Source organism: Aulostomus chinensis, chromosome 23 (genome assembly GCF_037954235.1).
Source record: "Aulostomus chinensis isolate RoL2024-O1b breed Wild chromosome 23, RoL_Achi_v1.0, whole genome shotgun sequence".
Classification (NCBI taxonomy): Eukaryota; Metazoa; Chordata; class Actinopteri; order Syngnathiformes; family Aulostomidae; genus Aulostomus; species Aulostomus chinensis.
In genome coordinates, this window is record NC_141342.1 from 8,784,834 (window position 1) to 8,809,069 (window position 24,236).

The window sequence follows — 24,236 nt, forward strand, 5'->3', positions numbered from 1 at the left end:
TGTGTAAAACTTCATGAGACCAACTACACTAGGAAAAAGATTTTTGAGCCAACAACCTTATGTCTGGTGACTGGCTGCAGAATCTGGCGGAAAATGAGAGTGGAAGAAAACTGACACACTCCCTAATTTGACTTAAAGGTTTACAGCATCCATAAATCTAAAAATGAAAGACTGGAAGGAGTCCTGGTCATTCATTTGACGGCCCAGATAAAAATTGTAAATGTTCAGAAAATTACAATAAAAAGTCCTGATGAACTGACTTCATCATGAACACATTTCCTAATAATCCACCAAATAGCTGGGATGATAAATTACTTTGAACCACAAATATCAACCTTATTGTGGCATTAAAGTAAGGTAACAAATCTGTTGGCTTTCTATGGATTATCAATGACTTCACTAAATTGCATAGTAGTCTATAAAGTTGGTGAGATATTTAAGTCTGGACCAAAGTTTGGACTGAAACGTCCCCAAAGCCAGACTTCTGCGGGCATCCCGATAGCCGAGTGGTTAGGGTGCATACTTTATGGGCACAAATTAAAGAATGTCCCAAGCGTGAGTCCTGGTTGGCCAGATCGTACGCTGGAAGTCATTCCCATACAATCTTTGCCGGCATTTCCTGTCCAATAAGTCAAGTCAATCAAATCACAACAAAGTCATCTCATGACACTTTAAAAGAGGAGCGGGTCTAGCATCACAGTCCTTCAATGGATTTACACCCAATTCTCCATGAGCAAGCACATCCTGCAACAGCGGAGACGAAAACCTTCCTTTTAACAGGCAGGAATGTTGAGCAGATCCAGGCTCAGTGGGAATGGACATCTGCTTTGACCTGTTGGGGGGAAAGAGAGCAGGAGAGCGGGGCAGAGAAAAAGACAGATAATGGAGGAAGACAGATGTAAGGAGAGAAGGAAGGGGAGAGGTGAAGAGAGAGAGAAAGGGGGAGAGAATGATGGACAGATGGGGATGTAATGTTTAAAACTTTTTGTACCTTTTTTATCTGCACCCTTCAAAGTTAACTTTAAAGTGCCTGCAGGTAAAATAGTCACAAATACGTGTATTGAGTTTGCTAAGACGTTTTTCTCTCATGCATTACTGCTTCATAACTCCATTGTGAAGAAAGAACACTACAATGCAGAAAGAACCAGCCACATACAGTTAGCTGGAAGCTAATGGCTACTGAGTGCTAACAACTGCTAAAACAGCAGTGCATTGTCCGGTGTAATCCACATCCTCTTTATCCAGCTGTATGCTCAGTAATCCACAAACACTTTGATTTGAGCTAAAAACAAACTGGAACACTTACGGTTTGGCGCGCTTTCATGTTGTTGTTAGCTGTCAGTCATAATTAGCTTCAAGCTACGGTAAATACGCCTGGCTGGCTCCCTCTTCATACTGCAGTCACAAAGAAGTAATGAAGGGTACAAGAAAAAAAATGTATTCCTGAGCTAAAGATATTTTTTGAAAGGAAAAAGGCACTCTTTAGGTGATGCATCGCTTTAATGAAACCTTAATCTTTCTGACAGTTTCGTTGATATAAAAAATGTAACATACAGTAAATGGAAACTCGTCAAGGTTCGCACTTTCAGTCGCACATTAACAAATGTGAAATCTGTATACTGATATAATATTTGTTGGAGAATATTTCCAAATAGCTTCAGGGGAACTTGTCAGTCACAAAGAAAGAAAGAAAGACACCGCTTTCTTCAAGGGCGGAGGAAGTGACATTACTGAAACTTGATGAGCTTTGAAGTTCATTGTGCTATGAGCTCAAACCCCTCCTTTGCTGAGTGGATGTTTATACTAAATACTCCACCCAATAAGACCAGTAAATGTTAGACTCTCAGGAGATCGAAGCAGCTGGATACGAGACCCCTTTTCTTAAAATAGTTTTCAACCATACACATTTCGGAGTATAAATCACAAATTATTGGCAGCTTCATCTTATGCTGAAATATAAGTGCGGTGCTACATGGCAGCTCGTCCATATGAATGACAAATCTGAGGAGGATGGCAATGTCTATCGACCCAGGTCTCCTCCAACCTGGCAGTATGTCAATTTCCCTGAGTCTCTAAACAGAGAAGGCATCATTTACTCCTCTGTACTCTCTGAGCACTCCTCCATATTGATCAGCTGCGATGTTGAAAAACAATCGGAGGATGTGCCACTCTGTAGTCAAAGTGGTCAATAATGTGCGCTCGCTTTGTTTTGTTTAATGGGTGTCAAACGGAGCTGTGTTGGCTTCAGTTTAGTTAGTGTGTTGAAAGGAGTTCAGATTGATTATGTTTGTTAGCTTGTCAGGAAATTTTAATAACAAGAGAAAAACACCAAAATAATTCACGTAATAGTCAGAAAATTGAAATGGACTATTTTCTTTCCATGAATTGATTTATTCATCTGAACGTTTTGAATGTTAATTTGTTTGCTTGTTGAGGTGGAAAAAAACTGAACTTAAACATAATTGGTCTGCAGAATCCATGGTCATACCTGAGAAAATGTTAACCATTTTATATTACCATATTACACACACACACACACACACACACACACACACACACACACACACACACACACACACACACACACACACACAAACAGAAGAAAATATTGTGCAGGGTACCAATGACCTATCCTCTGTAGACATTCCTGTGTAGTAACACCAGTGATCCTTATCATGTACAAGGATACAGTACCACCAGGTAATTTTACCTCATAACGTGCTGCCATGCTATGCCATATGATGTCAAGATGTCGTGGTCAATTCCTTTATTTTCTGTCAGATTGCTCCAACCAATTTCTTTGCGGTGTCAGGACTGAAAAGAGAAGAAAGCCAACGTGCAGAATTGTAGACCATAAGGAGTAATGTAGATGATTCATCTAGATCAGTTTTAGTATCAATCTCATCCTTGGGGACAGTCTTGTATGGGAATCTTCCTTGCACCCATACATACACACCTGCATGTGTGAGTGACATCCTCTGTGTTGAATTCCTAACCACCTGTGTAAGGTCTGAGGCTGTGGGAAAGCAGACAGCTGTACAAAGCTCAGCGGGGACCATTCAGCTTTATAATCCTTGCTAAAGTCCCTGTGACGACCTGTGGCGGCTGCTTCAAAGACAGGATCTGTTTCAGGGGTTCCTTCTGCGTACTGTACAAGGCAATGTCACTGTATATGAAGTAAGTAAAGAAGTTGCAAGCAAAGTATTTTATGTCTAAATGCAGTGTGACAGCAAGTGGAGGAGAGTCACAGAGAAATATGAAAAGTAAATGCTTTATTTGTTTTTTTTAATGTCTTTTAAAGAGCTTTGCGCCCTTGTGTTCTCCATTACAATGAATCCCCTCAACATTTCAGGTCAAAGTGAACACACCAGACATCTCAAGTTGTCCAGAAGGGCGTTGCAGTCATTGTTGTAAAGGAGATAGCATTGTCGCAACGTTGTACGAGATCACAGAGAGGATACAATGGCAGAGCAGAGCAACTTAAGAGCTGCTCTTCAAATGCCCTGTTATCTCACCTGGATGGAATGCAACACACACACACACACATACACACACACACATCTGCAAACATGTCACCAATCTCCTTCAGACAACATTATTAAAGGCTGGTGCAGATTACAGAGTGACTGAGAGCAGTTTTTTTCCCCTTCAGACGGACAATTCAGCCAAGAGATAAAATGACATAACTGTTATAAACATGTGTGTGTGAGGAAGGACTGGTGTGGTTGGTTCCATGGATGAAAATGCAATATGGAGTCGTGCTCAACAGACATTAGCTGCTTTTCCTGGTTGTGAAGGCTCTCAAACCAATGAGGCAGGAAGCCCAAATGTTAATTAAATTGTCACTCCATTTATTAATTAGGGCTGCACGGTGGTGCAGTGGTCAGCACTGTGGCCTCACAGCAAGAAGGTTCTGGGTTCCAGCCCCGGCTTGGGCACAGGATCTTTCTGTGTGGAGTCTCCATGTTCTCCCTGTTCCTGTGTGGGTTCTCTCTGGTACTCCAGCTTCCTCCCACAGTCCAAAGACATCAAGAGGGGACGAGGCTGATTGATACTCTAAATTGACTGTAGGTGTGACTGTGAGTGTGAATGGTTGTCCGTCTCTATGTGTTGGCCCTGTGATGGACTGGCGACCTGTCCAGGGTGAACCCCGCCTCTAACCTGTAGATGCTGGGATAGGCTCCAGCCCCCTGCGACCCTTACTAGGAAGGAATAAGCGGAAGACGACGATGGGTATACAGGTATATGTTTGTTAGTTTTTGGGGAATGCTTTCTGCAGGATTTGCAGGACTGAACTTTAATTTAAATGGATTCCTACCTGTGGAATTTATGTTTGGCCAATTAAAAAAAAAAACCCTCTGTCGACAAATGACCACCAGGACATAGTTGCAGATTTTTATCTTGACGTGTAAAAATGGCAGAACAAAACTATTTTGGTCAGATGGCAAACACCACCATGTTTACCTCAACAAAATGGCTTGTTACACTGAAGATGGTATTCTCCAGCTGAGCTAACTCTCATAGAGATCTGAAAGCCTGTTTAACCCAGCTGAGCTAACACTCACAGAGCAAAGCTAGGCGTGAGTTTTCACACAAAAGTTGCGGTACCATTAGATATAAGTATTTAACTTAGTTTTGTTTTTTGGGGGGGTTGTTTTTTTTTAATATGAAAATGCAACAGAACAAGACAAACCCACTGGACCCACTTTACATTATTTCCTACAGAAAATTTAGTATTTTTCACATTCTTTGCATTCCCCACTCTGCAGTTGTACATTGTAGTGGTAAGAACTGACTTTAAATAAGCCATGTAGTATTTATATTCGAAAAGAAACCACAGTTAATCAGCACGTAAAAAAATACAGCAGTCAGTGTCAACACTGGATGGAAAAACTGTCAGCAATAGTGACTTAGTAGCCTTTTCAATTATAAATACAGTAAATGGAAGGTTTACAAGATAGGAGTTTTAGAGGATATGTGGGGAATGTTTGTTGTTGCAGTAGCATGGTTAGCCACTTGGACACGATGCTTCGTTGCTTGCAACTGTGCTTCAACCCCCTCTGCTGTAAAGAACACTGCCCCAAGGGTGTCTTTGTGAAAGCACCCCTCTGACCATTTTTAAAACATCATATACATCCATATAATCCCAGCATTTGTACACTGTGGAAATGTGTGTTGTGCGAAAGCCAGCGTCAGGGCCATACTCTCCGCCATAACTGCAGGGCAGAGCTCTGCGGCAGGCTGGGTAAGTATAGGGCACACCAACATTGTACATTATCACATGGGTGTGGCTATGAGCACGCAACTAGAAAAATCTTTCAACTGAGGGACACAGAAGGCACATAAAGTGCCAGGCATGCCTGTACAGGACTGTTGCCTTATTGTGCAACATGTGGGAAAAGCAAAAAAAAAAAAAGAAAAAAAAAAGTGTTTACCAGTTTAAAGCTGAGTCATTACAGAGGGAAAAGGTGAGAGCAGCTGCTTCCATGAAACCTGAGCTGATGCTTGTTTCTCATATTTAGACTTTTCAGACTTCACTGCTTTGTTTAAAGGTGACCCATGTCTCCCAGAAGTCCTCACTGTGTTTTTATGTGTCGCTTGCTGAAGGGAGGAAATGTTGTGTCATTCATGTGTATTTCATGCACAATTTTTTTTAATGCATTTTCTGACTGGGACTGTGTAAACCGAAGGAGCATCTTGTTGCACTTAAACAAATGATTTTCAGATGCTTCCACCTTTTTGCAAATGTTTGGGTTTTGCACTAAAACTTTAAAACTTAAATTTCATTCCATCATCAGAGTGCTCTATGAAATAGAATTGGGGAAAACATATGATGAGCTGTGTTGACAGCACACCGACCAATCACGTGCGCCGGTGTTTTGGGCCAACCTTGTGGAATAACTCTGCAGGAAGCGATAAGGTTACAGGTGGACCATGCAAGCACTGGCATCCAGACACAACAACATGAAGAGAAATCAGTTTATCATCTGATCGACATCTTTGTTGCTACAAATCTGAAATAGCCCAAACAAAATGTTACATTCAGCTGACAAGGAAGTGTGTAAGAGAGCTTTGTCTACTGTGCAAAAAAGGAAAACCCTTTGTTTTATGTATAGTCCAGGATATGTTGAGTTGAATGCTGAAGTAAGTCTATGTTTTAGCAATGTGCATTTGAAGACCTTGCACAAAAAAAGTTTCACAAGGAAAGGAATTTATAGGGAGTATATATCTTGTAGCAGGTGTAACATTTTTCAAAAACTGTTCTTAAAGATGGCCCTGCAACAGACCAACCCTAAGCCTAACCCAATGTCAGTCTCCCTTAGAGACTTAGAGAGTATTTTTGTTGTGGAGATAATAATGAATATTATTTTTTCTAGGCGGCACGGTGGTGCAGTGGTCAGCACTGTCGCCTCACAGCAAGAAGGTTCCGGGTTCCAGCCCCGGCTCCAGCACGGGATCTTTCTGTGTGGAGTCTGCATGTTCTCCCTGTTCCTGTGTGGGTTCTCTCTGGTACTCCAGCTTCCTCCCACAGTCCAAAGACATCAAGAGGGGACGAGGCTGATTGATACTCTAAATTGACCGTAGGTACGACTGTGAGTGTGAATGGTTGTCTGTCTCTATGTGTTGGTCCTGTGATGGACTGGTGACCTGTCCAGGGTGAACCCTGCCTCTCACTCGTAGCCACTGGGAATGGCTCCAGCCCCCCCCCCCCCCCCCCGCGACCCTTAACAGGAATAAATTGGATGGATGGATGGATTATTTTTTCTACAGAAATTTGAGAAGATCTTTAGCAATTGTATGGTTGGTTATGGTTAAATAAATATAAAATAGGTGGACGTAGCCTCTTTGCCTGGGCAGTCTTTCCAATATCCAGCAGGGGACAACTCTGTCCGCAATCAAGGGTGTAAAACCTCATTTGGTTTAACTTTGCCCACTAAAGTTTTATTGAACTTTCTTTAAATGGAGTCTGCGAGAAGACTTCATATGAACTCCCTCCATTGTGACATTTATTCACCTCGTAAATGGAAAATTTGCTGAAAGTTCATGAGGCATATAGGCAACTTCCCATGTCATTCACATTTCAATGCAGCGTGACTGTCATTATTTAAATAATCATCCTATTCAGAGTAAAATAAAGGGTATGCCAGGGTGTGCTTTTTTAGGGTCACCACCTTGTGGTTACTAAGAGTCATAAATAATTTAATGCATTTGACTTAAATAGCACTTTTCAAGACACTCAAGAATGCTCTACATAAGACACAAACAATACAGAAAACAAACAGGTAACGGAGGTTAAAGGCTACTTTGTTGCTGTGTGTTCTGAAGGATTTCCTAAATGTGGTGAAATAAGTTTCACGACCACAGTAAACTGCGGTGTAGAATTATTTGCTTTCACATTCCCGTGTAGAAAAAAAATTTCCAAAATGCTGACAGTCCACAAACTAATGGGTGACTTTGTGGCGGTTACATCAATACAGTCTCACACACTATTCGTCAAAGAACGACATTTGGTCACGCCCCCCTGGCGTCCACAGCCAACACAGATGGAGTGCCCTCCGCATCGCCAGCAGACATTGACGGTTTTTCCGGGGTTTTCCGTAACTTCAAATGGTTTTCTCCATGAAGTTCTACCGGCGATGCTGGACTCTGTCTCACAACTTCCTCTTCCGTCTGGTCCTATTTGCTTATTTTTCAACTACTCTTAGTATTGTTAGGGTTAGGGTTAGAGTAAGGGTAGTGGTTAGGGTTAGGATTCGGGTTAGGGATTCATCACCTATCACCACGACTCTGTCTTGTTTGCATGGAAAATCCCTTTTCGTCAACACCCGACGATGATGCATTTGCCATCTATGTTGACAAGCGACTTAGAGGGGGTACCCTCAACGTCACCTGTAGATGCAGGGGGACTTGACCAAATGTTGTACACACACACACACACACACACACACATATATTTATATATATGTTTGGACCACTTAAAGAATGGACTTGTATCCCTTTCATTTTGAGAGTTTTTAGAGACACTTGTGGGAGTTTTTTTTCTTATCTTTGGATGTGGCTTTACTTCCAGTTCCAGTCTTTGTGAGGAGCCAACCTAAGCTAACCACCTCCAAGCAGCTTTCATATTGAACAGAAAATATGAGCGCCATCAATCTTCTCATCTGACTTACGGTAAGTGAACAAACATATTTCCAAGATTCCAAAATGTTAACCATTCCTACAAAAAAATGTCAGACGATAATTGGCCTTGAAAACAGCCTGGAACTTAAAAAAAAAAAAAGGGATGAAGTAAAGGATTTCATCAGGAGCTGCTAATTACAGTGGCGCTATCAGCTTGTGTTTGCTGCCCTTCACAGCAGAAAGCAATCAGCTCCTTTGATAAGATATCTGACAGGTGTAACTCAGAAGTAACAAGACCACCCTGTAAAATCAGACAATCTGCGTGCACTGGAGTCCTAGGTTATATGAGTTCAGTGTGTGTGTGTGTGTGTGTGTGTGTGTGTGTGTGTGTGTGTGTGTGTGTGTGTGTGTATTCTTGCGTGCCGGCATCCCTTTGTTGATCTTCCATTTTCCTCTGCATCGAATCCAAACGTTTAGCAAAGAATTTTGGCCTACACGCTACAGCTACGATGCGATTTACTGCGCTGTGTATAGTGGATCTCCAAAACCATACTATTCCATGATCTACAGTCATGATGTCATTCAAGCTGACCTATAATCATTCTGGTCAATTCTTCTCTCTGCAAGGAAATTCCACAGTGGAGGATGATATATCAGAACGTGGACATGGCTGTAAATATACAGACAGTGCACTGGTAGACCGTGTAGGCAGAACCAAGGACAAAATAAAAATGACTAATGCTAGCATGACTTTCAGATGTGGGGTTTGTGTGTTTGTGAGTTTGGCAGCTCTCTTTAAAGTTGGTAAAAATGCCAGCAAGACAGTTGTCTTTTTGATTATTTGACTATTTAAGCTGCAGAAATCAATGGAGCAGAGGAGGCCCCAGAAGAATGTGAAAAACATGTTAAATTTTCAGCACTCTCCACAGAATTATACCTCTATGAGTCTGAGCATGACCCACTGAAGGAGACAGGCAGCCTAAACAAACATGACAACCCCTCCTAACCACTATGGCCACACACACACACACACACACACACACACACACACACACACACACACACACACACACACACACACACACACACATACACACACACACACCCTTGTCTTACACTAACAAGCCCCTCACCCTAAAAGCAAGTCTTAACACTCAAACAAGCACTGAAACTTGCTTGCAAGGTCCAGCAATTTGTTCCCTCGCAAATCACTCCACAAGTATTGGTTTGGACCCTGCAAATATAGTAAAAAATAGCAACGCACGCACACACACACACACACACACACACACACACACACACATAATCTGCTGTCAGAGAATCACAATTCCAGGTTGGCAGCAGAAGCCAGAAGAAAAGCTCCTGATTAAATAGTTTGGGAGCGTGTGTGGCATAGGCTCGATGAACTCAGCAGCTTTGAAGCCAGTCGTTGTGTTTGGCTGTTATCTTGCTCCCAGGACTGAAGATAACACAGTTAGACAGCGCTCAGAGACTGTGTTTACAAACAGTCACCTGCGCTGTCAGGAGGCAGCCGCGGTGAGCAGAAATGCAGCTCAACATGTCAGACTGTGATGATTGGGCAGATCTGGCATGAAACCTGGATAGGCTTCTACCTTAAGGGACCAGAAATGCCATAATACCTTGTGTAAACTGTTTTCCACTGCCTCCTCTGAATAAAAGTGAAGGAACATATGTATTTCACTTTGCTTCAGTGTATTGTACAGCTTCTTCAGCACAGCTTCTTCTTGGTTTTAAGATATGTCTCAGGGATTTTTTTTTTTTTTAAGCGTAGACACAGATCTTTAGCTGAAAATACATTCCTTTGGAAAATCCAATAAACTTTTGGGAGCTGCAAGAGAGAACAGCATCAGAGATTTAGGTGTCACTCTGTGATCACTTTTATTAAGTTGTTTGGGGTTTGTTTTTTTTTAGTTGATAAATCCTTTTCTTTATTCTGGAAGAGGCATTTCTACAACCTGGCAGTTCAAATGATGTATGAAACAAGAGCGATCAACATATTGGCCATTGATAAAACTGCATGTTGCACTTCGGTTTTTGGCATTAGTTAAATGATCATTTTAAGCCAATAACAGGAACATTTGGGTAGCCAGGTTGTAAGAACTCCCGTTCCATCGAGTAATATTAAGCATAAAATGAGCAAACAGAATACTGAAGGGAAACAGCATCTACAAAAAAACGTTCGCTGTTTTATAGTTGTGCATAAATGAATTCATCTGCATCCCATTTTTTTCATAAATAGTATTCATTCAGCCAAGGGCAAATGAGAAACTACATTTTTTGCACTTTTTATGTTAAGTATAGCATTTCATTCATTCTGAATCTTGAATGCACATACAGTGTATTTTTGCTCTGCTCTTTCTATTAAGTGTTTACCATGCAGAGTCTGCCATAATTCAAAAAAGAGGCGATCGAGTGTAAACAATGATGTTGAAATGTTCATATTTGTGTTCTTGTACAGTGATGAATTGTCTTTAAAAAGGTATTATCTCCCATTGCTCAGCATCGACTCCTCTCGCTATTGTATCGTGTATCGTGACCTTGTGTTTACAGAGAATAACTAACCCTCTCTGGTTGAGACTAATAAGCCATCTCCTTACAGAGTTGGAGTCTTTGTGAGACATGCAGGAAGAAAAGCAATAAGTCAGTAAACTCCCTTGTTGCTCTCTAACTGAAATCCCATCTGGAGCTGAAAGGTGTCGATACCCTGCCGTCTCTGCCGCCTGCGAGCTGACTTATTGAGCAGGAGCTCAATGCTGCGGATCTCTGAGTATGATGTATGGAGATCCATGTGTGAGGTCCACAGGCACCTGAGAGATGATGCTGACACATGAGTTTGATGTGCAGGGTGCTGCAGCCAACAGGCATCACATGTCAGGGCATCAAGATGGATGGTGGAGATCTACTCTGTGTCGAGAGGATTTAGCATAATTCAGCCCAGATGTTGAACGACTCTTGTTCCACTGGCTGGCGAAGAGTTACAGTTGATCGATTTAATTCTGTCACCGACCAGGATGACGGAGGCTAAAGTTAGTTTTCAGTTTTGTTTTAACAAGACCACTTTACTAAGATGAGGTCTAGCGCTTTATGAAAAAAAGGAAATAAGAACTGTGCCTTGACTGAACGGAGTAGTAAAAACAGAGAGGTGCTCGTGGTGAGTCGGCAGACTAGGCTACTACAAACAAGGCACTCAATCTATGATGCAGTAAAAAACAGTTAAAAAAAAGCCTTGGGCTGGTGTTCCTGGGCATGAAGTTCCTTGTTTGTGGGAGTCTCGTGAGCTGTATTTGTTTAGGTAAACTTTAGTAACTACTGTGGTTGAGAGGGTTGAAGGAATCTTAAGAGTATATACATGTTTACACAAACACCTTCACATGTTGTTTGGGTCACATTGAATACCTTCACTTGGATTTTGTATTGGGAAACTTACCTTACTTGCTGTAAATAAATTGTAATCTTAAAGTTAACAGTAAAATGTGAAAAACACAGACTTTAAGTAAAAAATGAGAAAATACCCTATCTACGTGTAATACACATATTTTGAAAATATGCCTCCTAGTTTTCATGACCAGCAATAAATCTGTAACCGCTATTCGCATTTACTTTAGTGGAGATATTAGAGAAAAATAAAAAGGCATGAACAGCAGTTATACGGAGGAGCTGCAGGAAATAGTTGAGCTCAGCCAGCAGAATAGACGTCAGTGCTTTAATACTTCTCCCATATTCATATGCAGCTGTGGTAAATGTTGAAAATGATGCGTAACAGCTGATTGGAAGCAGTGGAGGTGATTGGCTGATGGTTGAGGAAGTAGGAGGACTTCTTTTGCAATCCTGAACTAACTTTTACAGTTGATTTCATATCATTCGGCCTGGGAAAGGAAGTACTGACAGCTGCTGCCTATGAAAATGTTTCGTGTGAGGAAAGATGGACGGATTATTCAGTTGGAGGGCCAACTGGTTCACCATGGCAGAGAGGAGAGTCATGGATCATGAAGACAAGCACAAACATCGTACACCGACTACGTCTTTTAAGAGTACACAGGGTGATTTTTTTTGTATCTCAGACAATTTTAGGGTGATAATCTGATTTGGTGAATGATCAGACAGTTTTGAGGGACGCTCAGTAAATGGAGGTGAAAGAATATCAGTTATGAAAAGGACAGTATGTAGAGCAGAATGTATGCAATGTTCAATAAAGATATGGTAAAGAGACATTTTTTTTGCTACTTTCCAGGAGGCCAGTTAATGATTCAGAACAGACTGTTGTTCTGAAGTTTTATACATCAGCAGTATTTGTTTAACTATCGATTGTTTGCAGGATCAAATAATATAATAAAGATCTTACTGTACACAGACAACCAAAAGAAAAAAAAGTTATTTAAGAAGGGGTAAGAGGGCACCTTTATCCAAGCTTTAGAGGCGCTACTTTTCCAGTGTTGAAAAACGCTGGTGAACATCCGTTCAGTGACGTCTAACTGCAGAACATTCATTTTGATAGTCCTGAGGTGCAGGTTGGACTCTCATGTCAGGCAGAATACCACAAACACACCACAATGCAGCTGCAATGACGCTTTGAGGATGTAGCAGCCGCCCCTGTGAGAAGAGAAATTTCTTCTTGAGTGTTTACAGTCTAACTCCTGATCTAAAGAATAACAAAACTGTGTGCATGCTTGCATTTTAGGCTTTGTGTGTGTTTTGGCACCACAATTTTGGTCTAATGTTCTTGAGTAACCATGATGTCATACACCTGCTGTTTGGCTCAGGGGCAGCGATGACGGATGGGACAATTTTTGAGTCAACTTATCTGATCTGGAGCTCTTGAGCTGAAACTGCTCTCTTGGGATTTAGTTGTTTTGGGTTTTTTTTCCCCACTCAAGACATAAAAAAAACCAACATTTGTTCAACCAAATAATTTTCGTTCCTTAAATACACTCATTAGGATCCATTATGTTCAGTCATTTTGCCTCTGTTCATATTTAATGGTACACATTCATCTGTAGGGGTGGTGTAAGGGCCGTATAGCAACCCACGGGTTGCTAGTTCAATCCTCACTTCCCCCGGTGACCAAGTTGAAGTATCTTTGAGCAAGATACTGAACCCCTAATTGCTCCTGATAGCCCGTCCAGGGTGAACCCTGCCCAACAGAGCCTTAATGGATAAGCAGTATAGAAAATGGATGGATGGACATTTATCTGTACAGCCCTGAAATGAGAGGTGAGGTAGCTGTGGATACAATCAAAATTAGCCTATAAAAATATTAACTGAGGCATTTATCCCATCTTTAAAATGTCTGTGAGCAGCCGGGTTAATGCATCAAGGACTTTCAACCTGCATGACCCATCAACAGCGTCTGCTCTCTTAGGAAATAAACCTGAGGCAGACAAGTCATGACATCACATGGTGCATCATCTTTCCAGTAGACAGTTTCATAATCAGTGTAAAACCCCCAAGTGGGTCAACACGGGTAAACAGTGATGGCAGCATCCTCCATCATCTGTTCTTTTCCCATTAATAATTTCTGAAATACAAACATGTTAAAATTGAACCACATTAAGGTAGACATAAGACAAATGTAGGAACACAAAATACTGACAGAAGACTCATGTTCATTCATTTGGACTTTGTGAAAAAAATCTGTTACCACTTTACAATAAGTCTTCCATAAATTCATTACCCATTAATTAGCAGTTATAAATGACTTATACTCCAATTTCCCATATATTACTGCAGGGTCACTATTTGGCAACATGTGGGTATGGTGTTCATCTGCATCTTTCATCCATCTGGGTTAAACAGGCTTTCAGATCTTTAACCTAGATGGATAAAATGCCGTAGTATAGCATACCATCATTTTCTTAATTCATGGTTTATTACGTGTTTACAATGGGAGTAATAATGGACTTAAAAACATTTAGCCACACAGCCAATGTAGAGAATCAATCAGCCTCGTCCCCTCTTGATGTCTTTGGACTGTGAGAGGAAGCTGGAGTACCAGAGAGAACCCACACAGGAACAGGGAGAACATGGAGACTCCACACAGAAAGATCCTGTGATGGAGCCAGGGCTTGAACCTGGAACGTTCTTGCTCTGAGGCGACAGTGCTGACCACTGCACCACCGTGCTGCCCTAAACCGATACCAATGATTACAATTTGAACTACAATGGAAATAATTAAAAAAGATAAATACACATTAAATAATTTATTCTCATGTTAGATGACGGATTACCAAAAGATTCCTATGCACAACAAGCAGTTTATATATACCTCAAGATATCAGAAATGTATTTTGGAGGAATACGAGGTCTGACCTTACCTACTTAGTACAGACCAATCAGTGTCAAGTCTGGTTCTTTTACCCTATCCTGTGGTAGGTACTTATTTCCCTCTTAAAATGTCTTTGAGAGCACATGTTCAAAGGGGCTGGTGGCCCGACAAGTTCCTGAAAACAGCTGTCTATGAAAATGTTTATTAGGCTCCAATTTTGTGACAACATGATCTTCAACTGTCTCACAAAACAATCAGTCTTTCATTTTTGATTTTAGCAGGCAGCATCATAATTTACTACATAATGGATGTTAGATATCAGCATATAGTAGAGGTGGCAAAGCACACACACAGACACACACACACACACACACACACACACTGCTGATGTTATATCTATATAGACAAGCTTGAGTGAGTACATATCAATAAACCACATATGAAATGCAGAAAGTTCAATGAGGCATTGCAAAGGAAGAAAGCAATTTCTTCAATTAAAGAATTCACCTCAGTTGTCTGATGTACTGTAGCGGAACACATTTCCATCTCTCTGCATTTGCTTATCAAACATGGCCACTCCTGTATTTGAGAACAAGGGAGCGACAGCCAGCGCTGTGGCTTTGAGTACCTGTGGTATCACCTAAAAATGCATGCACTCACAATACTGACATCCACTAAACAGACAACTGTGCCAAAAGAAACTCAAGAGGAAATCAACGTAGTCAGACTTCGGCTTCATTTGAATACCTAGTAGGAAGGGCGAGGACTGCTGCTGCTCTAGACGATTCCAATTGTTGATGCTGGGAGCTCAACATCCACCAATATTATGATGAACTCTGGCAATTGCATACTGCAAGAAGTGATGTTTTGTAAGAAAATATGCTCGAAGAGACCAAGACTATATGGAAGGTGAGAGACACCACTGAATGTGATCGCACAACTTTAAAGTGCTGGGACTGCAAAACATGTGTTGAATGATTTTCTGGATTTTCTGTGTGTGTGTGTGTGTGTGTGTGTGTGTGTGTGTGTGTGTGTGTGTGTGTGTGTGTGTGTGTGTGTGTGTGTGCGCGCCTCCTTTATAATGATAGCCCTTGGTCTCTCGCTAGGCGGCAAGGCTACTCCTCTAAACCTCAGGGTCAGCTGCCAAGAGCCTAGAGAATATGGCTTGCAGCTGAGCCAGAGGGAGAACAACTGAAAAAAAAAACCCTCGTAATTAATGGATGACCAAGCAGACATGTACTACATACACACAGGTACAGTAGTACACCATGTACGTGTTCAATCGACACCGGGATCCAAAAGTGCTTCAGGAGAAAGACGATAACACCATCTAGAGGTCGACATGGCAAACAGCAGCCCCATTACCCTCTGCGTGAAACTCTCTCTCACAAAGAAATCACGAGAAAATTCATCTTTAAAACTGTATTTTACTGTTTGTTCCAACAATGTGTAACAATGAAGCAATGTTTGAAGTTATATTTAGGAAATGCACATCATTGTTAGCCTAGGCAAACAAACAAAACTTCAATAAATTATTCAAGTAAACTAGCTTCATGCACATTACAAATTGGAAGAAAAATACTCAGCATGAAAAAAAACAATAATACATGTGTGATATTACTAGAGATGTGGTCTTTTTAGTGCATAGATATATATATATATTTTTTACCTTCGGAAAACACTTTGCTTCAATCAGTACTGTGTAATAGGTGATTCAGTGTAATAGGCTGAATTGTTTGTATACACAAAATGACATTTCAAGCTAAAATACTGTGTGTTTATCAAGTGTTTATCAATTTAAATATGAGGTATTTCTGGAGTATTCTAAAGGAATAGGCTAGGTTGAGTCCCTGTCTTTGCGTCATAGGCTGGTCAAAGATACTTCCATGGACAGGACGTCCCTCTCAGGCCTTTGCCCTGTCCATATCATCGACTGACCCGAGCCATTCACTTCGCCTTTACTGAGCAGCAGCTGGAGTGTTCAAGCCCTACCTCACTCTTTATTGCTTGTCCTTGCCTGGAACAGAGAGATTTGATAGATTTTTGTCAAGTCTTTGAGATTCAAAATATGATTGAGATGCAGTGGAGCAACAGAACATTTCATTTGAGGTTGGAAGAAAAACAGGAAAAAGAAAAAATTCAGTTCGAAAACACGAACTTAAAAAGTCACCAAACCTCCATCAAACGATGCAATGGAGGTAAACAAAATTTTATTTGTGCTTGGTCCAAAAAGGATCGTAAAAAAACACCCACAAAACTATACCCCTTTCCAAAAACAATGTCCTGGTGATTCAGGACACTTAACAGACCTTCTACTTCCAGCAAAAAATAGTTCCCAATTAAATCTGTTGACAGTGGGTTTTGTGGGTTGTCCTGAGCAACCCCAGCGCTGTTTCTGAAAAATTTACGAGTTGGTTAACCTGACCCTTGAAGGAGCATTGTGTAGAAGTTAGAGCAGAATTTATGAGGACAGACAGAGGATGCAGATGAGGAACAAAGCACAGAAGGAAAAGAGCTGGAAAAGGAGATTCTGTGTCCCTGTACCAAACTCCCCTCAGAAAACTTGCATTTCAAAGGTTGTTTGTTTGTTGTCTTGGGGGCAGATGAGACGAAGCGTGGCTTCATAGGTAGCGCTTCTCTGCATTATTGTGTAGTTATTTCTGCATTTCTTTCATCCACTTATGTGGCATCTCAGGTGGAGACAGCCATCACCCAGACACAGCTCCTGTGAAAGCGCCTCAACCCCAGCACCAATATGATTCTTTCCAACAAGGAAAAAATGGTGCAAGTTCATGGAGGTGTAAGGCCTCTGCTCCTCTCCTATTTTCCAGGCAAGAGGAGTTAGTTTCATTTTGTCCTAGCTGTGTTTAAGCGCTTGTAGACGAACAAAGTAACTTCACTGCAGGGATCCACTCAGGTGCTGGCTAACAATTTTAGGTTGTGAGAAATTGTTTATCACACATGAATGACCTTTCCAGCCACAGTTAATTTTCTTAGGGGAGGATCAAGGCAAGGGGGCTGCAATACCCATACCGACCTCACATTTCCCTAAATTCTACACACTGCATCTTCACGGCGGACGTGTGGGATTTACATTGAGATTATTATGAAAGGGTTAACTCCTCCCTCATGTCTGCTTTACCTTTGCTGGGGACAAACTTGAGCGAGTGACTGAATATTCAAAAGCGTGAAATCCCGTCTTGTGGCCCATCATTTAGAAACTCATGGCCCAGCCCATTACCACACTTGCCACACAGAACCTGTGTACGCACAGCAGTAACACTGTTAATATGACAGTAGGATGAACGAAAGAACTGACTGATGATTGACTGAAGAAGAGTGGAACGTTCAAGTTGTGACCTTGTAGGCAGTAAGGGTCTCCATCAGCTTGGTGACGCTGTCCTCTCTGATAGTGTCAGTGAACGCCGGCCACGGGGACGAGTGGGCGAACTTGGAGCGGCTGGAGAACAGTGGGTGGTTACACTGGGCGCACACATACATTCCTGTGGGGAAAATGTACTTTTAAAACAATTATCAAATTTAGAGTTAGAAGTTGAATTGATGATGGTCAAAATCAAGTTTGAGATGTGTCAGTGTTGTAACATCATATATTACATTTGTAGGTACACAAATAAGCATAGACCCCCCCCCCCCCCCCCCCCCCCTATGGATGTGAAGCCAACCTCCAATACATCATAAGTGAAGCAACATCAAGCTAATGGAGGGGGGGGGGCTTTGGCCCGAAAGATTGGATTTTCTTTTTGCCACAATTTAGTAGCTTATCCAAAGTTATTATAATAATATTTCAAATTATTTTTAGTTTGACCGTGTTTCTGCTTGCTTGTTTGTTTTAACTAAATAGGAAAAGTGTTGCATATTAAAAATCTGATCATTATTACTGAAAATAATATCACGCCAATTCTTTTCTTTCACTCGCAATGCTGAATTCACAATATTTCAATAATTACTTTAACAAAATACGTTTATAGCCTAAAAAGCCAGCCAAAAGGCTACTGAGGAATTGAGAGGTATGGCTGAACAAAAGTGAAACGTATTTGTTACCCTCCTTTATCTAATGTAGACTGGTTACATCACGTCAGTGCTTACAGAAGAACAGTTACTCACCTGGTTTAAAATGATCTTTGTAGATCTCATCGCCGACAAACCGGCAGAAAGACATTTGGAGTGTCTGTGCGGACGAACCGAAACCAAAATAAATCTTAATCTGGCTCAACCTTTCTCCAACCAGATTGAGATTTCGAGAGCAATCGCCTGTTTTCCTTCTTTCGTGTGAGGTAATCCTGACGAAGCTCCTCCTACTGGTGTTCTTTAAATGACCACTAGATGGCAGTATGTGACTATTCGAATAGAGGCGCTCCACTGGTGGGAAATTATACGGTGGCGCGATTAACAGCTTGAGTCTGACACCAGAAATCAAATACCTTTTTATCCGTGTGATATCTAAAAAAAAAAAAAAAAAAAAAGGCTTTATCATCACAGTGTAAAACTGTTGTTGATCTGTCAAATAAATGCAGTAAATTGATAAAAAAAATTAAAAGTTAAATAAAATTCTATTTATCTTCTATGCCGCTTATCTGTTAAGGGTTGGGAGGGGGGGGGGGGGTAGGGCTGCAGCCTATCCCAGCTGATATGGGCGAGAGGCGGGGTTCACCCTGGATGGGTCGCCAGTCCATCACAGGAACTTCAGAAGCATTTAGGGACTCAGTATCTTCCACAAGGATACTTTGACATGGTCACCAGGGGAAATTCGAACCAGCAACCCTTGCTAGATGGCCAGTGTACCTCTGAGCCATGCAGCCCTAAAATCAAATTTTAACTTTAACTTACTTTTTTTTTTATTTCATGGTAGGTTGCCCTTATTCTTCAATATCTTCTATCAGGAGACATAGTCAGCTTGTCAGTTACACGTCCTTTATCTTAATTTTTCAAAGTTATACTTTCATTTTTTAAAATAGAATCAGAAAAGCTTCAACATTCCCCAGCTCCAATTTTTTTGGAAAGGTGCACAACATCTCATAAAGCTGCTTTTTGACATTTTTGCTAGGTTCATCATCAAAATAGATTAAAACCACAAGACAAGTTAAAGCACCTTTTCATGGTTGATAAGATGCTTGAAGTTTTCATTTTGATTGTCATCTTTTAAAGGCTGGTAGCATGGTAGTGCAGTGGTTAACACTGTTGCCTTACAACAAGAAGGTTCTGGGTTCAAATCCCAATGCAGGTAGGGGATCTTTCTGTGTGGAGTCTGCATGTTCTCCCTGTTCCTGTGTGGGTTCTCTCTGGTACTCCAGCTTCCTCCCACAGTCCAAAGACATCAAGAGGGGACGAGGCTGATTGATACCCTACATTGACTGTAGGTGTGACTGTGAGTGTGAATGGTTGTTTGTCTCTATGTGTTGGTCCTGTGATGGCGATCTGTCCAGGGGGAACCCCGCCTCTCACCTGAAAGCTGCAGGGATAGGCTCCAGCCCCACCCTGTGACCCTGAACAGGATAAGCAGAAGAAAATGGATGGATGAATGAATTTTGGACCCGCATGGTAATCCACCGTGCAGCTTATCCACATAGTTATTAGCTTTTTTTTTTTTTTTGCTTTGTTGCTGTAGGACAGGACATTTTTCACCTTCAGTGCTTTTATCAGTTGGAGTGAGGTGTAACCAAGCTGGTAGTCAGAGGCTTTAACCAGCTGGTTTATTGTTCAAAAATTTTGAGCCCCAATCCTGTCTTTTATAGGCCCATTTCCTCTGTTAATCCATTCACCTCCCACATCTTATCATTATTATGATTATTATCATCATAACTGTTTTGTAATAACTGATCCCTTTTCTTCGCCATAAGTTTTGACAAAAAAAAAAAAACAGAATATAGAAGCCAAGAATGGTTGTAAATTTGACAACGTTGCTGCCGTCATTTTGGACTGGAAACAAAAGAAAATACTGTCCAAAGAAAGACAACAAGTTGGCCTAGAAGAACGAATGGAGTCTCAAGTGCCATGATTTATTTATTTGATAAGTCACATATTTGCACCTTCTTCTGGTGCATGGAGGACAACGCTTCACATCGAGGTTGAGGAGGACACTCATTTTGAAAACCTCAAATGATTCCTTGTAGTTGTCAATGTGCCTCTCACATCCTCACTAACAAGTAAGAGACCAACTGCTGCTCTGAAATAGTCTCAGATTATATATAATGTAATATTGTAGCTGTGACACAATTTAATTGATGTCAGAAATAGCAAAAATGCTCGGAGCTGAACTCAGTTGCGTCTTTCCTTTCGTTCTGTTCTCTTTTGATATTCCGATTCGTCTTTCCTGGAGGGAGAAGCGTCCCTTTCACAGTGCTCAGTATCAGCAGTCACTCAGCTCCTTTACTTTTTAGTGCAGGGGGAAACTAAACCGTGCTGCCCCATTTTCGGCTTCATATCTTTTCAGTCTTTTTTCATCAAGTGCAAACTTTATATGTCCCGCAATGACACCACTGGCTTCAACGCCGAAGTGATGACAACTGCGTTACTTTCATAGGTCTTTGATGAGGAATCGTACCATTTTGTTGTCATGTAATGCAAGTTCAACAGTATCAGGTTTGCCCATGAATTCTCTGTGTCTGGAGCATAAATATGGAACAGTTTCATCATCAAAACCCTGTGTCTTGATAAAAAAAAAAAAAAAAAATGAGGAAAATGTTCTTAAATAACATTTTTGGCCATCGATGAGGCAGGTCTGGGGGTTCTTCACTCATACTTGCAGTAGTGCTTCAGCGCCTCTGGCAGCTCCAGCCAGTCAATGGCCATCCTGTGGACGATGTGTTTCTGGATGGCCTTCCTGCACAATGTCTGCAATGATGAGACTGAGGGAGATTTAGAGGGAGGAAAAAAAAAGATTTAAAAATAAAGAAGCAGGGTTTATGAATCAAGACACTGTAAAGAATAAAAAGTATAAATATCTGAGCATGCAATGTGACACTCACATCCGTACTCCACTTGAACAATCCTGACACATTTTGTAGCAGCAAATACATCCACGACTGCATAGAGAGGCTGAATGGTGGGGATTCCTCTGGCTGAAGGACCCATGTCTTCGCCATTGATGACAATATGCATGTCAGCCAGGCCTCTGCCTTTAGGCACGTACAGTACTCCTATCCGGCTACGCCTGGCTGTTGGAGGCAGTGCATTTGTTTTGTACAAGTCATCCAAAATGTGGCTATACCGTCCGGGTCGGCTGCGGCCAACCAGTTTATCTCTGGGGATGCGAACATTCTCAATGTACAAGTGAGAGTCAGTGAAGAAAGTTTTTGGTTTGCTGCTGTTGTTTCGTCCATCTCCCTCATCTTCAACCTCCCCTCGCCCCAGCTGATGACCCCCAGCCAGCCCACCTCCAGCCTCATGGTCACCCACTCCTGCATCCACCTCTTCTATAACCTTGTTGTGGTTGCGAGTGATGGCAAAAACCCAGCTGTCGCCCATGTCTGTCAGGTCTGGGATGGAATATTCTGGCACTGCCTCTAGGCTTCTGGGATCGTGGGCAGTGAGGCCGACGCGGAGGTGACCGCACCAGCCAAGCTCCTTGTCCTGAATCTCAATAAGAAAAATCTCGCCTGGATTCAGGGGGTGTTTGCTGAAACAAACTCCATTAGCAAAGCTCTCCACCCGCGTGGCCTGGGTTGACGAGTGGTCCAGTTGCACATTGGTTCCGTGGATAGGGTGGAATTCCATAAATTGGTCAGAAAAAGGCTCCATTTCCAGGTATCAGGAGATTAGCCACTCTAGTGCAGGGAATGGAAATGACTAAAAACTATCACAGTTAAAGCACAATAAGAAGAGACAGACTTACTGAGACTTTCCATGCAAACAGTCCTGCGGTGTTGGCGACCAACATGTGGTCATAGTAGAGAGACACCAGCACGCAGAGACACGACTGCTTGCAGAGACCTCTAACAAGAACCCTGCTCCGCTATCTGTTGGTCACTCAGGGAAGCTTCTGGTAGAGGGCTATTTTTGAACAGCTGCATATGTCAACAGATGGCAAGGTATGTGTGCGTCAGTTTGTGTGCGTGTGTGTGTGTGCGTGCATGTGAGGGGGGGCGGGTTGCCAACAGTCACTTGCCTGCAGTCACTCACGTTCACAGACAAGCAGCGAGATTGTGGTGGGCTTAGCAAAAGCAATAAAGCCCCCCCCCCCCTCCCACACACACACACACACACACGCACACACTCTTATTTAATTTCTCAAACCATGTACTGTCGTAATAGCTGTGTAATTATCATAACACCATATGCCAGCGAGATATGTTAAACAGCTGGTCGTTCAAAGCTGCCATCTAAATATAGTCCAGGCAAATACTTATTCATTCTTATGCAAAGTAGTAATTAAAGTAATATCACAGGGTACAGAAATCTTTGGAGATTTATTATGATAATGGCTTTTTTATGAGAATATGAGGAGGAATTAAATTGAGAAGGGAGAGTCATTTTTATATTAATCGTATACCAATCAGCAATAACTTTATTACCTCCTGCCTCATACTGTGAGGTACAATTTCCATCCATCCATCCATTGTCTTCCGCTTATTCCTGTTCAGGGTGGAAGCCAGAGTACCCGGAGAGAACCCACACAGGCACAGCGAGAACATGCAAACTCCACACTGTGAGGTACAATTTTTGCTGCCAAATAATTTCGACCTATTGAGGAATGAACTCCACCTCTAAAGGTGAGCTGTGGTATCAGATACCAAGACTTCAGCAGCAGATCCATCAAATACGCTTGTTTTGAGGTGAGGGCTCCATGGAATACAGATATTTTTAGCTCGTCACACAGATGCTCAACTGGATTAAGATCTGGGGAATCTGGTGACCAAGTCAATGCCTTGTTGTGTTTTCTGAACCATTTCTGCAGAAAGGTAAGATGTGATATCCTACTGTAAGAGGCCCCTACCGTTAGAGTGTATTTTGACCATGAAGGATTAAGTAACAATGTTTAGGTGGCTGATCCATGTCACAGTGGCAGTAACCCAGGTACACGAGCAACACCAGCTTACTGTGGGCGGCATGGCTCAGGGGTGGAGTGGCCGTCTAGCAACCAAAGGGTCGCTGGTTCGATCCTCGACCCCGGTGACCATGTCAAAGTGTCCTTGAGCAAGATACTGAACCCATAATTGCTCCTGATGAGTAGGTTGGCGCCTGACATGGTAGCCTCCACCATCAGTGTGTGAATGTGTGTGTGAACGGGTGAATGAGATGACACTGTAAAGCGCTTTGAGTACCGCTAAGGTAGAAAAGCGCTATATAATATTGAGTCCATTTACCATTTACTGTGTTCCCCACAGTGCATCCTGGTGCCCAGTCCCTGTGGTCTCGCATCACTATTTCACCCCTAATCAAGGTTGCTCACATCCTTACGCTCACCCATCTTACCTGCTTCCAGAACGTCAACTTCGAGGACAAATTCTTCACTTACTGCCTCATAAAAAAGCTGCCTCCTACATGCCACACACAAACAAGTAAGATAATCAGTATTTACCTTTCAGTGGCCACAATGTCAAAGCTGATCAGTATGACTGTAGGCTCACGCATAAAGACTTATTGATCATTCATTTCAGTCTGCATTTGGCTTGGGTTTTGCTTTATAAGGTCATTATACACAAATAAGAGGTTTATCCACACCTGTCGGAACATTCATTAATTAGAATAATTCTGATATGAAAAAATACTGAATCATATTGTCATTAGATGATAAAATAAGAGAAGAGTAATATAAGTGTAGGTAAATATTGTCAGTCGGTCTTTTCAACACTACCCCCCCCCCCCCCCCCCG

General features: G+C 41.8%; 2 protein-coding genes across 3 annotated transcripts; both read right to left on the reverse strand.

The window, feature by feature from the left end:
• Positions 1–15,804: 15,804 nt before the first annotated feature.
• On the reverse strand, positions 15,805–18,715 carry msrb1b (methionine sulfoxide reductase B1b). Of its 2 annotated transcripts, XM_086195189.1 has the most exons (4): positions 18,530–18,715; positions 17,765–17,907; positions 17,547–17,664; positions 15,834–16,421 (listed from the first exon to the last, which is right to left on the reverse strand). In XM_086195189.1, the coding sequence occupies exons 1-4, from the start codon at positions 18,582–18,584 to the stop codon at positions 16,405–16,407; spliced, it is 333 nt and encodes a 110-aa protein (XP_086051315.1). In that variant the 5' UTR covers positions 18,585–18,715; the 3' UTR covers positions 15,834–16,404. The 2 variants fall into 2 exon arrangements, with proteins under 2 accessions (XP_086051314.1, XP_086051315.1); XM_086195188.1 differs by having other exon boundaries at positions 15,805–17,664.
• A 2,166-nt stretch (positions 18,716–20,881) lies between these two features.
• On the reverse strand, positions 20,882–22,162 carry neurl2 (neuralized E3 ubiquitin protein ligase 2). Its single transcript, XM_086195573.1, has 2 exons — positions 21,391–22,162; positions 20,882–21,270 (listed from the first exon to the last, which is right to left on the reverse strand). Exons 1-2 carry the CDS (start codon positions 22,160–22,162, stop codon positions 21,155–21,157), a joined length of 888 nt encoding a protein of 295 aa, XP_086051699.1. The 3' UTR covers positions 20,882–21,154.
• Between the last annotated feature and the right edge of the window lie 2,074 nt (positions 22,163–24,236).

Coding starts and splice junctions, on each gene's coding strand:
- neurl2 (XM_086195573.1), bottom strand. CDS start 22,162: ATGGAGCCTTTTTCTGACCAATTTATGGAATTCCACCCTATCCACGGA. Junction 21,271..21,390: donor TGTTCAAGTGGAGTACGGAT/GTGAGTGTCACA, acceptor AATCTCCCTCAG/TCTCATCATTGCAGACATTG.